This window comes from Chelonia mydas, chromosome 3 (assembly GCF_015237465.2).
Source record: "Chelonia mydas isolate rCheMyd1 chromosome 3, rCheMyd1.pri.v2, whole genome shotgun sequence".
In the NCBI taxonomy this organism is placed as follows: Eukaryota; Metazoa; Chordata; order Testudines; family Cheloniidae; genus Chelonia; species Chelonia mydas.
In genome coordinates, this window is record NC_057851.1 from 117,164,529 (window position 1) to 117,179,759 (window position 15,231).

The 15,231-nt window shown below is 40.7% G+C and overlaps 1 protein-coding gene and 1 long non-coding RNA gene across 6 annotated transcripts in view; both read right to left on the bottom strand.

The window, feature by feature from the left end:
• LOC102935616 (WT1 associated protein) overlaps positions 1-15,231 on the bottom strand; it is a 37,320-nt gene that overhangs the window by 12,560 nt on the left and 9,529 nt on the right. For all 5 annotated transcript variants that reach the window (XR_006290046.1, XR_006290045.1, XM_007065687.4 and 2 more), the window contains exons 2-5: positions 12,336-12,371; positions 12,191-12,246; positions 3,217-3,275; positions 1,300-1,427 (exon numbers count right to left, since the gene is read on the bottom strand). Coding sequence is in view for 3 of the 5 variants with exons in the window: in XM_007065687.4 (XP_007065749.1) it covers positions 1,300-1,427; positions 3,217-3,275; positions 12,191-12,246; positions 12,336-12,365 (273 nt within the window). In the remaining 2 variants the exon portion in view is untranslated. The remainder of the gene's footprint in view (positions 1-1,299; positions 1,428-3,216; positions 3,276-12,190; positions 12,247-12,335; positions 12,372-15,231) is intronic.
• On the bottom strand, positions 4,487-12,184 carry LOC122465305. The gene is made up of 2 exons (XR_006290047.1): positions 7,554-12,184; positions 4,487-7,359 (listed from the first exon to the last, which is right to left on the bottom strand). It is a non-coding gene; the product is annotated as an uncharacterized LOC122465305 (long non-coding RNA).

Consider the following 15,231-nt stretch of genomic DNA (forward strand, 5'->3'; position numbering starts at 1 on the left):
CTGAAGTGTAACCCTGAGGGAAAAGAAAAGCTGAGCTGCTAAATTTCAAAAGAATTCTGGTTAAAAAAAATAACCTCCTTTCCTAAAATTACTGCATTGTCTACCCATCTGAATCAGTGGGAAGGATAACAAAAACCAGCAACTCAACATCAATATGAATTATGTCAGACCAGAAGCTCCAGCAGTAGACCTTGATTCTTGGCGCTTAAGGATAAAATGCCACTGACTTCCAAAGTCTGCTCCCATATCCAAAGTGAAGAAGTTATTTCACATTTATACATTCGATAAACTATATATTAAAAAAAGAAAATGGCCTCATGCAACAGGCTAGCAGCAGCAAAAGTATGGAATTGTTTGAATATAACAGCACTTGAATTAGTGCCACTGATCAGGAGAGGAATGTCTTTGCTATATTAATTATCTGTTGTTGGTAGCTACCGGTGAGGTGCTCTGCTCTGGTTCAATGATAAGTCGGCTACATGCGTGTTCCCTTTGTGTGCTGCCCCAGCTCTGTGAAGATAGCTGATACAGTAGACCCCGAGAGAACTCCCAAAAACCACAGACTCTAGTAAGGTACGAAGGCACCCTGCCAGGTTTATTGTCAAACGAAGCACAGCAGTAGTTTCCTATAGACTCTATAGGACATACTATGAATATGTGCCCCCAGCAATGGGCACAGCTCAGTCAGTGGCAGGACACTCCACTGCCCCCTAGGCTGGACAAAGATGTGCGCTCCAGGACCTATTTTTATACAGTCGCAGGACAGATTACTCATCCCTACTGACGTATTGACTCATTAGGGTGCTGTTTCCCACTTTGATCATGTTGGTTCAAACAAACAAACAGATCTGTCCATCATGCTGCCCTTTTGACCCTGTCTTTGGGATGCACCTGGTTGTTCCCTATCTCTGTAAGTGTCCTTGTATCGGGATGTCCAGGTGCCATCTTGGCACATATTCCTCTTATTACTACTTATATCATTAGCACGTGCTTTCAAGGAGCCCTTTTCTTGCCAAGTACTGCAATTAGGGCCTGCCTCTGGCTCACAGCCCAGCTTTGCTTAGCAATGCCTGGAAGTACTTTGGTTCAGGCTTTAGGCCTCAGACACAAGGGTTTATGTTTCAGGGCCTCTTATTAAATATCTTACTTGAGTTTAAGTTAAAATGTATATTCTTCCATATTAAATTACTCTTTAGATTCTGATCCTATTTTCCCCCACAAGATAACAATATGCAGTACATGCTCAGCTGGAAACACATTCCTATAACATTAAGACATTTATCAACATTAAATACTTACAGTACACTCTTGCATTTCCTGTTCCTTAGTTGCCAGCCTCATCACTAGGATATTCTCTCTTCGGGCAGACTCTTGCTGTTGTTGCTTCAGCTTCTCTTCAGACTCTCTCAATCCAGTTACATCATTAGCTAATATTAAATGATAAAATACAGAAATCACAAAAACTTTAATAGCCTAGTTTACAACAGACTAGTTCAAAGACTATGATGACTTTAGAAAGCATAAATTGGTTGCTTTAAAAATAGATTAAAAGGAAAACTAAGTCAAAAACATCAAGGTTTAGATACTGGAATTACTCTAAAGTCCATTTTAAATTTGTGACATTAGTCCCTGTTAGGTAGTTTCTACTAGTCCTTTTTTGAAAGCTTTCTATCATGTTAAATACCAGTAGTAGCAACTGCAAGAGCGCTAGTGTAAACCAGCCACTGTTTGTGCCTCTTCTTCACTAGCACTCCTACTCTGCTACTAGGACCCAAGGAACTGCACTGGTATTAAGGGAGGGAAAGGTCTTCAGAAAGAGACCAGTATAGCTGAGGAGTGTGCATTCTCAGCAACTGTACTCAATTTCTAAGCAGCATTGTTTTTAGACAATACTCAAGCTGGAATGTCAAAACCCCACAGCCACATTTTGACATTACAAAACTTCAAAGATGGCAATCCAATCACATTTTAACGTTTCATTCCAACCACACACCATGTTAAAACATTTATATTAGATATGTTGGAAATGTAAGTTAGGGATTCAATTTTTGTTTCTACTGACATTATAATAATGTATGTTTTTGTTTTGCTCATAGCATTTGTCAACTAATATGACAAGATGCTGGAAGTGCTATTTAACAATGTTATTTTAAAACTACTTGAGCTCTTTTAATGCACACTAAGGAAAAACTTTTAATACTAGTTTTGGGGAGGATTTAAAAAAATTGTTTTTGTACAAAATCTGTAATAGTTTTAGTCACTGACTATTTGTGCTGGTACAACTGTTCCTGTACCTGAAGATGGCAGGAGCATTCGAGTGGAAGTTACACATCTAGTCCATTCATGCACTTCTACAGGGCTAGAGTGGTCCCAGCACAGAGGGAAACCATGGTATACACTCATTTCAGTTTGTTGCAAGTACAAAACCACAACGAGCAAGAACCCAATTAGAGGTCAGCCTCTCTCAAAGCAAGCATGATAAAGACAAGTTGAAAAAGAGAACAAAGCCACCTTGAAGAGTAGTGGTACAAAGAATTCTCAAGATTTGAAAGCGGGGTGGTGAATCCATTATTTTAGCTGCCAATCCAATTAGTGACATAAGTAGGATTGGTAACTCAGCTACCCCAAAAACACACTCATTCATCCAATCTTAGGGTGGGTGGAAGTCTCTCTTCTTCTTTCAAAAGGAGAAGAGCTACAGTAAAAACAGCATAGCTGGTGAATATTCAAAAGTGGTAAACTAAGATACATGATCTATACAAGACTTAACTGGCGATTCATTTTAGACCACTTCCCCTAACCAAAAATCCTTTCACTTCTCATCCTAGAACATTTTTGTAAAACGGCCTCTCTTCCACAGGGTAATATGATTGCCAAAGTCTTTCTTAAAAAGGATATGTATTTCCCCCCCAGTCGGGGCACACCTGCTAATTTTATACATGCCCAAACAAAAAACAGACCATTTACTGATAGATGAAGAAGCCACTGGAAGATCTTCAATGGAAGACAGGGGGTGGATATCTACTCTAGAGGATGCAGGTCTTGTGGCCTATACTAAACCATCCCGGCCAATGCACCAGCCAAGTAACACCTTCTGTTCAGATTATTATTCCCCACTGTAAATTTTTTTTTTTTTTACAAGGCATATAAATCACTTGAAACACTATTTAAACAGATTTGTGTAACATTTATGACTTTGAAAGTGGACTAACTTACAATTAAGATCTGTGTATTTGCCCTCCAGAGCCTGTACATATGCTTCATATTGCTTCCACCTATTAAGGGAGGAAAACAAACATTTCTGAACCTTGATTCATTAGACTGACGCATCTTAATTTAAAAACACTAACATAATACACATTTGTACCATAACCAGAATAGGTCACAAGGGAAACATGCAGGGGTGTGTGTGCGTGTGTGTGTGTATAGGATCATCTATTTGTTAGTTAAAACAATGGAAAAGTTGACTTTCATGGCTAAAAGTCAAGTTTAATTCTGCCTCTGAACTAAAGAGAAAAAGGATAAAGAAAAATCACTACCTTCTAAAAAAAGTGACATACTAAAAGTCTTAGAAGGTTGTCTGCATTATTCTGGACAAAACTTTAGACCATTCATGTTTACTATTTAGTCATGAATATATGGAACACTTTACTTGTTCATTTAAATATTATCGTGTTCCCAAATGCAAAACTATGAAAACCAAAATTTAGTAATAAAAAGTGAACACAAACGCACAGCATACAAGTGGATTTAGAATCCATCAAGAGATTCAGACAGTTAAAATTAATAAGGTGAAAAGTTGGAAAGTTTTCTTGGCTTGTTCAAGCCAGGATTGTCTTCTGAAAATCCAGTGAATGGGAGACAAATGGTTAAGTTATTGGCAAACAAGCAGTTGTTAGAGTTGGCCATCTTTTAGCTACTCTAGCCATGGAATACTTAAATAATCCATTTATTCAAAAAGACTCTAGATTACACCATTCTGATGCAAACAAAATTTGTGGGGGGGGGGGGGGGAAGGGGGGAGTGGCATTTGGACATCCAGGTCAAAGTCTTAAGGACAAGAAAAAAAAAATTACACTACTAAATAAACTACCTAGATTTTTCAAAGCAATGAGCTCCCAATGGACTTAATAGCTGACTTCAAGAGGTCTTTATCAAATGGTAAGGTATACAATAAGATTAATATTTTAGTAATGACCATGAGACAACTTCAGAATTTTGCTTAAATAAGAACATTCTTGCAATTATTCCTTGAGACATTTTTCCATTTCGATTAAAGGTCTGAAAAAAGTCTAATTTGAGATAAAATTCAGTTACAGGGAAGGAGTGATTTGTCCAAATAAAATCTTAAATTTATTTATGAGCACCTGACCCCTAGGAATAAAGTGTATGCACCCAGTAAATAATATTTCTGTTAAAAGTTGCCATCTCCTAATTTATAGGAGCATTTTCAATCTGTTCTATTTTATGGCCAGCTTTTTTTTTCTTCTTCAAGATTTTCCTTTGGAATTTCTACTAAGTTCTGACGCTTAAATATCAATTTTCAAGAACAAACTTACATTATTATTACTCTGCAAATACCATACAGGATTCATTCTTGGATCTTGTGCCCTCTACACATTTAGGAAATTCCCTTAGCTCTTAAGACTGGGCGGGGGGGGGGGGGGGGGTGCGGCGGCAGCAGGAGGTGCCTCTAGCACACCAGTAGTTTAACTCGAAGTCTGAATGCTGAGCTTGCTCCAGCCTAATTTTTCAAGAGGCTGTGGATGTGCTTATCCCCAAGCCCAGAGAGCACAGGGGGAGGTACAGTGTAGCCCCATTGGTTCCCAGTCCCCTTGCTCCCCACAGAAAGCCTGGCATGTGGGCTGCAGCCTCCCTCTGCTGTCACCCTGCCTGTAAACGGATTTTCTGGGAGCATGCCCTCCCAGGCTGCAGCCCTTTGTTTCCTTCCTTGGCTACTGACTCAGAAACCTGCCTTCCACTTACTAGCAACTGCCAAATAACTTTTTACTGGCAACTGAGGTGCTAATAAGTGGAATCTACTTATCAAAAAGCCTTGCAGTTTTCATTGCACGCCACGTGCTTGGGGGGTGTAAACAGACTCAAGGGAACCTTTTACTGCACACAATTAACCTTCATATGTCATCAGACAGCTCACAGAGGAAGTTCCTTTCTTGACCAGTCAAAAAAGAACTACCTCAAAATGTTCAAGCCTCTGAGGTACCTGGGGTTGGAATGTTCTGAGCAGGGAAAAGCCCTGCCATACAGCCAGCCTACAGGTACCACAGAGGAGCAAAAATCTGAAGAGCCAGGAAGGCACAATATCCAGGAGTGAAAATCCTGCACTGAGGTTATTTACTGTGCTTTAACTCCTGCCTTTGACATATGTTCCTATAACAGCATCTATTCATAACCCCAGAGAACACATCTGCAGCAGGAGCTGCAGTGAAATGCTACTTCCTGAAACGTTAAACTTGAGACAGAACAGCACATTTAATAGGTGTTAACTAACAGCACTTTTTCATGAAAATTGATGGTTTAAAGGCTAGGAAGATTAAGCCAGTTTCCTAGTAACTGTCAAAGTGCAGTTTTACTCAGAAGTATGACTAAAAATGCCACATTCTTATTGAACAGATTTCTTTTGTGTAATAGCAGTCTGTATTTGCTTGCTTGTGTGACAAAAGTTACTACACCGGAACCTTGCTAGAACACAGGATTTGGGATCCATGTGCGGTACCGCATTCTAGTGGGGACCGCGTTAAAATGCATTACAATTAAAGGAATTAAATTTGGGATCCATGGCCACGACCGCGTTATATGCAAACTCGTGCTATACAGATGCGCGCTCTAGCACGGGTCTGGTGTACTTGTTGCCCCTGTTAATACAGAGCAAAGCTAGAAAAAATTAGCTGGATTCTGTTCATGCATCAAGTATTTGTATTACAGTGGTACTTAAAAGCTTCAACAGATATCAAGGCCCAATTGTCCTAAGCACAGTACAAACAGTTAAGAATCCTTGTCATTAAGAGTTTACAGTCTAAACAGACATGATAGACAAATGGGTGGTAGGGGTAACAGGTTACCCAAGCGCTCACAGCAAGTCAGTGGCAGAACTGGGAACAAAACCTGCTTCCCAGAGCAGCACCTTATCTTCTAGGCAAATGGCACAAATACCCTCTGAGGAGGGTTTACAGATTTTAAGGCTAATAGCAGCCAACATAATCTAACTCAATGGTTCTCAAACTTTTTGGATTGGCAACCCCTCTCAGAGACACCCCACCCCCATATAAATTAAACGCTTATTTAAACACTATTTTAAATGTTAAAATGAATTTACCTTTTCTCGCCACTTAACTTTAAGAACCATTTTTACAGGCAGAAAAGTTTTTTTTTTTTTTTTTAAACTTAAACTGTGTATCACTTTTTACACCAGACATTAGCACAGACTTCAGAGCAGACTTGCTAGCTAACTGGGAGGCTGTGAAAAGTGGTATTAACAAACATACAAATATCACTTTTCACAGCAGACTTGCTAGTGCCCTATTGCAACTCTTACTTCTGTGCTGCTGGTGGTGGCAGGTGCTGCTCAAGAGCTGGGCAGCTGGAGAGTGGCGACTGCTGGCTGGTCGCCGAACTCTGAAGACAGTGCTGCCACCAACAGCAGCGCAGAACTGCACAAGTAAGGGTGGCAATGCCGTATCATGCCACCTTTACTTCTGCATAATGCTTGGCCTTTGCGTTGGAGGAGGGGGTACAGCAAATTTTGGGGGGGGCTTTAGGCCACAAGCCTCCTTCTCCCCCCCAGTACCACACTATAATTTGTAATTTAACAGTCAGACACACTTGGGGGGGGGGGGGGGGGGCGCTGATCTCAGTGTTTTGATTGGTCTAGTTTAGTGCAGCTTTTCAGCAGCTGAATAATCAAGCCCTCTGTTGTCCCACCTTTTTAGCCTCAAGATGACAAACCTGCATGCACGATATTACAATCCCCAGAGCCCAATTTCCTTAACGTGGTGATAATACAAATATATATTGTGATTAGAAACAAAGATTTCTGCATTATGTTTACAATACTTTCTGAAGTAAATACCTTTCCACTGCAATGTAGGGTGTGTGTAATTTTCCAAAACACTAGAACTATATAAAGTAGTTGCTCTCTGCTTCATGCATGTACTCGTGACCCCCATTTGTTAACCTCCTAATCTAACCTGATCTCCTGCATAAACACAGTGAATAGAATTCCACCCAATAATTCCTCCACTGAGCTTAACTTTTGAGGAGCTATAGTTTTGTTTTGTTTTAAAAAGATAGATGTCAAACTTTGATGTGAAGAGTTCAAGTGAGGAGGACCTACCACACCTGGTTTCAGAGTAACAGCCGTGTTAGTCTGTATTCGTAAAAAGAAAAGGAGTACTTGTGGCACCTTAGAGACTAACCAGTTTATTTATATGCTATGCATCCGATGAAGTGAGCTGTAGCTCACGAAAGCTCATGCTCAAATAAACTGGTTAGTCTCTAAGGTGCCACAAGTACTCCTTTTCTTTCTACCACACCTGATAATCTATTCCAATATTATGCTTGCTGTTAGAAAGCTTACATCTTATTTCCCCATCTGATCCAGCCATTGGATCTTCTTATGACTACCTAAGATTAATGTGCTCTCTAGCCATCAGGATCTTCTCCCTGTATAGGTCTTCAAATAAAGACTGGATGCTTCTCCTGAAAATATGCTTTAGTGACACATTACTGAGCTCAATACAGGAGTAACTGGGTGAAATTCTGTGGCCTGCGTTACACAAGAGGTCAGACTACTTCAGGGTTTCCTCAAACTTCATTGCATGCGACCCCCTTCTGACAACCAAAATTATTATGGGGACCCTGGGAAGGGGGACCAAAGCCCAAGCCCCACCACCCAGGGCCAAAGCCCTGTCACCCGGACGGGGCGCCACAGCTTGAGGGCTTCAGCACTGGGGCTCAGATTTCAGCTTCAGCCCCAAACCCCAGTAAGTCTAATGCAGCCTGGCGATCGTATTAAAATGGGGTCCTGACCCACAGTTTGAGAACCGCTGGGCTAGATGATTTAATGATCCTTTCTGGACTTAATCTACAAATTTGATATCTGATTTATTAGAGAGAAGGTTAATAGACTGAAGGACCTCAGTCTCTCACTGAAGGACATGTTTTCAAGACCTGAAACCTTTTAGTTTTTTTAACTCAATTTTTCAACATCCTTTTAAAAAATTTACTGTACAGATCTCTGGCATTTCTTCTTGTTGCTTTCCACAGCGATACAAGCATAACTTATCTTGGATGATTGACACTACAGCCCATACTTCCTCACTAGGCCTCCTACTGGTTTTATACATAGATTAATAAAAAGGGGAATAACAAAATTATGCACAATAGTCATCCAGGTAGGGGAGTAATTTGTTCCACATGATCTTTGGGGCTCTTGCTCCCTTAAAAACAAAAACTGTCTACCATTGGTAGGCTCCAACAGCAAACACACACTTTATGGGCTTTAATACTGTTAACTGACATTTCCAGAAAAAGTAGCATTGACATCTAATTTTAATCCACTACTAGGAGTGGAACCACCACACCACTATTCCCAGGGTTTATCCAAAAAAAAAAAAAAAAAAAAGAGAGAGACTTGGGTCAAGGATATCATTACTTATGGTTCTGCCAGAACTGTTCCATCACAACCTTCTAACCAACATTCACTAAAAAAGATGATTTGGACAGAGTAATAGCTGAGAACAATGACAAGAAGTTTTCTTAAGCAACATCCTAGCCTTCTTGAAGTGGATCAATGCCTTCCCTTCAACAATAGCCAAGCATATTCCCACTTTCCTTCATTAGACAAGTTATGGACTCAACCTGTAGGCTTGTACCCTGCAACTCCCTCAGAATCTGTCCAAATCTGTCAAAGCTCAAGTAGGAAAGATGGTGCCAATCATGCACGGTTTTGTCACTACGAAGACAGCTTAGTCCAAATTCAAGTGGTTTTATCTGCAAGTAATTTTAAAAGTCATTCAAAATAATAAACCTGTGACTGTTGCTAGATTAAAACAGCCTCAGTTAGTCAGGCTGTTCATCTTCTGGAAAGGTGCTGATCAGAACTCTGAAGATGCTATAAGGAAGATATTTTCCTTTGCCTGTATAGTGAGGAGTTTTCAACATTTGTGCTGCAATTGTTCAACCTTAGAACATGACTTCTCTGAGTAGCCTCCACTTCAGATGTGCATGCCCTCCATGCGCCTTTAATCTGAGATTTTTGGTAACAGTGCCTCTTCATCCCATGACTTCCTCATGTCCATACAGAGGCGATACAGAGCTGTGTTCAAGAGGGCAAACCACCACCCTTCATTACTTAATTGTTCTGCAACAGAGCATCTAGCATGCCTGCTTCAGGTTTACATTGTTTCCTTTTACTTTATAGCTCTATTTTGTTTTAGGGTTTTCCCCTCCATTAAACACCTCATTTCTTTTTCTCCCCCCCCACACTACCCACCCCCTAAGAGACTCTGCTCAGGGGTTGTCATTAGTGTGCTATACCAGGGTCCCTGGGACTCAAGCAGTGCCTCACATGCTTGGAATCTACTGCAGATAGCAACTGACATTCACAGTGCATCCACTGTCTGGGAGACACATACATAGTTGAAAAGTGTAGTAGATGCAGAAATTGGCAAAGCTGCAACTTGAGCATCAGTTCACAGTTTCCAAACACTTTGTTCTGGTATATGTCTCCAGGCAGCCATACGCTGCTGTTGACAAAGCAGTCTTATCAACAGTTTTAGATCCAGCTCTGAAGCGTGATCCTCTTTCCAGGAATGCTGCTCTGGAGTCTGAGTGGAGCACCAATAGGGACACTACTCAAAGAAAGAGAAGTTACTTACCTTGTACATTAAGTTCTAAGGGCTTCTCTACATTACCTGCAGGATCGAGGGGCAGTGATTAATCCAGCAGGGGTTGATTTATCGTGTCTAGTCTAGACACGATAAATTAACTGCTGAGCGCTCTCCCATCCACTCCAGTACTCTACCAGAGCAAGAGGTGGAGTCGATGGGGAAGCATCAGCTGTTGACTCACTGCAGCGAAGACACCGCGGTGAGTAGATTTAAGTACGTTGACTTCAGCTACGTTATTCACATTTGCAGCCTCATGCAGTTCACAAGTGGTGTACATACGTGCTCTACAGAAGCCATTTGTAGAGTGGAAACAGTGTTAGGAATGACATGGGGGGGGGAGAACAAAGACGACTTAAAGGCAGGATTCCATGATAAATGTTGGAACCATAGTCTGCTCTTGAGCTGTCTGTATAAGCAAGGGGAATGTCATTCCTATAGTAGTAAGCTACTGGATAAAGTGGGGGGGGGGAGACAACACAGCAGCTGCTGTCATGCAGAGCTATAATGAATTTGGGTTCCCCTAGGTGTAGCTGGATCTATTTTTAAAAATTACTCATGTAACCAGTTTGAAAAAAGTTGGAAGGACAGTATTTGTTGTGGAACTTCAAGTTAATGATTTGTTTACTCACTGATGTAACCAGTGCCAGGATGTGATGTTTATCTACTTCATGTGTACATCTTTTAGCCCCATTAAAGAACAGCAAAACATTACCCACAAATGTGCACTGATAATCAGTGCACAACATATACAGACAGTAAAATTCCCACAGACACCACAGAAGATACTGAAACATTTTAAGTTGTCAAAATATACAACCAAGGAAAGTAAGTCTATACAATTCCTACATACTAGATATGTAAACATGAATATTGCCAGTTAGTAAATACTCCAGTATCTTAAGGGGAAAAAAACCAAACAAAATAAAGTCCCAACTTCCATACTTCAAGGTTGTGAGACAACACTTATGTATATTCCTGTGTCCAAAGACAACTCTGAAGTCACTTGCCATCTAACATGAGATACAGGCTTGAAAAATTCCTGGATGAAGGCCACACAACAGACCAGGTGGTTGTGGTGGGGTGCAGTCACCAGCAAGGTTCAGCAGTAACAGCCTGGTGAAAAATCCAGCCTACCACTTCCAGCTGCTTAAAGGCGGGAGGGTATTCCAACACAGAGTGAATTCCCTTCATTTGGCCTGATCTACATACAAGATCTGCAATGATTTAACAATTGTTTTTTAAAATCTATTTACTTAAACCAACATCCATCCCTGTATTGACACAATCCCAACTGTGTGGACACAGTTAAATTTGTTTACAACTGGATTGTGCTCATCAGAGGGCCTGACGTTGGGATAAGTGAACAGATTTAAGTTAAACTGTTGCAACTTTTACAATTACAAAAACCTACTAGCCAGAATCTGAAAACATCTGACCAATTTTAAATACTCCCACTTAATGGCTAGGGAAAGGGACTTCTTTCTCTTCACCATATAGTCAGTCTCTTTTGCTCTCCCAAGTCTGTTTCTGATGTTCCCTCCTTTGATTAGTTTCAGTGTATTTGTTCCAGACAGCTTTCCATAAGAGTGGAGGAAAAACAAAGATTGTCAGTTTCAGTGCTGGTTAAAGAACTCCCAATAGCAGTAGTGATATGGATCAATTTTGCCAATTTCACTCAGCTACTACTTGGGGAAAAAGGTTAAGCAGCTGAGGTACAGAAAATGTATGCAGGCTCAGAAAGACAGCACTGCATCAGTTGATATTTGATCCACATTCAAGAGATCCTTATGGGGTGTGAAGACTGCCAGAAACTTGTTTTTAAATAAAAAGCTTAAATTATAGAGAGGTTTCTAGCTGCTTAATTCTCCCTACTCACCAATACTAGTATGCTATTTACAATTAAAGTGGATTTTTTTGAACCCTGATAACTCCAAGGACATATTTACAGATACTGACAAATGCTTTTGAGAGTGACTAGTGATTTCAGGTGCCTCAGTTCTGGATATTTAAGCTGAGACACCTTTAAAGAGCCCTGATTTTTCAGAGGGTGGAGAGCAGCAATATGAGAAATCAAACCCTTTTAATACGTTTCGAGTTGGACACCCAAACATCAAAATCACTTTTGAAAATCTTGGCCATTGTCAACTACCAAATTACATGTACTGCTACATGGTGTACTTTAGGAATAGCAGTTTGGACAGAGTGGTGCTTTTCCCATTAGGATTTGAGAGAAATCCCATTTAAAAGTTTGTTTATACAAAAACCATTTATTACTTTACCTTAGGATCAGTTCATCTCTAGCCAAAACCTTAAAGTCTGTTTCACTAAGGCGAACCTACAAAGTAAAAAAAAACCAAAATAATTTAACTGTTTGTCTCTGCTACCAACAAAACAAGGAAAAATGGGGGAAATTTTCAAACTTACCTTCTTTGGGAGAGGTTCTTCATTAGTCATTGTGAACTGAGGAAGAAAAAAACCTTAGTCAGTCTGATTTGGTCCAGTTACTGAGTTCAGAAAGTTAGCCCATCTTTGCATTCCCATCCTTAAACAAAAAAAACAGACCACAACAACCACACATCAGCGAGGTCAGATGCTGAAGTACACAACATCTGTTTGATAACAAGCCATGCTATTCACTCTTCCAGTACAAACATCAGGAGGCAGAACTTCCAAGTAACATTTTATTTTGGTGATAACATTAATACCAGTATCAATAGTATTTTTACTGTGACTAACAAAAAAATGGCCTGATAAGACAATTTTCAATTTTAAGTGTTCTCATTTCTATTTTCACAAGTGTAGTAGGAAAACTCTACAGACTTACATATTTAAACAAACATCTATAATTTTGCTATTAACCCTGGCAATAACTTCCAGAGAACTCATCCAGTTAATACTCATTTCTGCCATACATATGCACAGTTTATTCTCCTAGTGAGACAGTTTGCAACTTTATTCTGTAGTACGGCTACCAATATTTAGGATACCAATGTTTATGAAACAAAGTCCTCAGAAGTCTCTCGTTCTAAAGGGTCATGCCTTGTAGCAACAGGTGTAATGACACACATAACAAAACCTAATGGGAAAGGGTCAAATACCATAAAAGGCAATGGAATACCACCACCAAAATAGAGGATCATTTACTTTAAACTTTTTGGTTGGTTACAGTGTTTAAGAAGAGATAGAGGAACTCAGTACAAGGTCAAACAGCAGAGAGAGCAGTTTCAGGTCTTTTACATTTTCAGTTATGCACAACATTAATTTCTTTGGCCTGTGAGTGACTGACTTACCATTGCAGCAGGGGACTGCCAATCTAGTTATATAGGGTTTCTCACAACAAAAATTTTGGTGGCCTCAGAGTGCAGCCACCAACTCTTGCTGGTGGCCAATTTATTTGTTTTTCCTAAAGTTAATGACAATTTTAGGAAAAATTGTCAAGTATGCATGTCCAATTCACCGCAATTTATTTAGAGTTTTTTTTGCAGACTCAAAAATTAATGTACAGTTTCTATTTACGGGAACTAAACAGAATAGAAACAAAAAAGGTGCCTTGCATGTTCTTGATTTTTGTTTGGGGGGTTGCCTTTTCTTCAAGACTTGCTAGTTAGTCTACTTCTGTAAAAAGTAATATTTGTATGTTTGTTAATATCACTTTTCTTAGCAGCAGACTTGCTAGCTACCTGGGAGGCAGGGACAAGTGATATTAACAAACATACAAATATCACTTTTCACAACAGACTTATTCAGCCCTGGCAAGCCAGGGGACAAATTAAGCACTGGATGGGGAGGCAGGTAGGGAGGCAGTACAGCAGTGAGGGGCGATGGGGGAAGAGATTAATAAGGGTCTGAGGGAGGCAGCAGGTGCTTGGGGAAATGGGGTGGTGGGTGAGCCTGCGGTTGGAGCCTGGGAACCAGAGTCCTGCAGTCGCACCACCAAAGTGCAGGGCTGGAGGACGCAGCAGGGACCAGGAGTGATGGAGGGGTGGGCCAGGGCCAGCACCTGCCGCCATGTGGCTGAGGCCTGAAACTCTGTGGCCAGGGGAACGGAGGCCACTGCCTTCCTCCCAGGGCTGAAGCTGAAAGCCAGAAGCCCACACCCTACTGCCCCCAGGAAGATGGGGTACTCACACTGGCTGGCTGCTTCTCAGGTGTTTGTGGCTCCAGAGGGAGGGCAGGGCCCAACCCCTGCTGACAGTGCCAGGGGAAGGGCTGCTGTTTTGTCCCCCTCTCTCCCAGCCCAATCACGATCCAGGAGGCTATAGCCGCATGAAGAGCCCCTGGTGGCTGCATTTAAGGAACACTGAAGTAGCTCCCGAGTAACATTTAGCATGTCTGGAAAGTGGCTGATAGTGGCTTTTCTCCCACAAATTGATTTGAAACAAAGTGGGTCTATAACACTTTTACACTAATTCCACGCTGACTCAACTCAGGGGAAGTAGTTTATGAATACACACAAACAGGGTTGGAGGATAAATTGAAAAATTAGTAAAATTAGTTTCTTTAACTAGGATACCCCAGTCCGTTATGCTTGAACCTCTCTGCAACACTTCAACATTAAATAACCTCTAAGTACTTCCCATGATTTTTATTTTTGACAAAGCCTGAGTCTTAGAAGGCTGAAATTTTAACCAATTCTAACCAAGGGGCAGCACAGGGAAAGAGGGGGGGAGGGGAACTCCAGCTTTCCACAGGCCAAATAAGTCTTTTAAACAAGAAAAGAGACTGATCCCCTCCTCCCTCTGAAGGAAAGCTTCAAAACTAGAAACCTGCTGTGATTTAGATGGAAGGGAAAGTAGTATAGCCACCAGAAAAGCATTTGTGAAGCAGGGAAGCCGCTATGTAGTTGGACGCAGCTCTACTCACACTGTGGTGGGTTTTTTGTTTCCTTTTTTAATAAAGGAGTGCAAGAACTCCTTTTCCAAACACTAACTATGGTCTTCGAGAACAGAATCTCAAAGGGCAGCAACAGAAAAACATTCCCCAAGAGTGTTTAATAAAAAGGGAATAATAATCATGCAACAGTTGCGTTTTCCCAGGGAAACTTTTCAAGACTGCATTCAGTAAGTATCATTAACTTGTCCATTATACTACTGAAGCAGAGAAAAGGAAGCCATATTTTGGCTAATTGGTTTTGCAAGACTGATCTGATAGACACCTGAGTTTTACTAAAAAACTGCTTTGTTCCCAGAAAATGTTCATCAGATTTTACTTTTATTTCTTTAGTATGAATTGTTGTTTTAAGTGCAGAGGGTGGGAAGTAAAGGGAATTTCTATCTAGAAAAGCTCATTTCAGGTGCACAGTTTAGTTCTTACATAACAA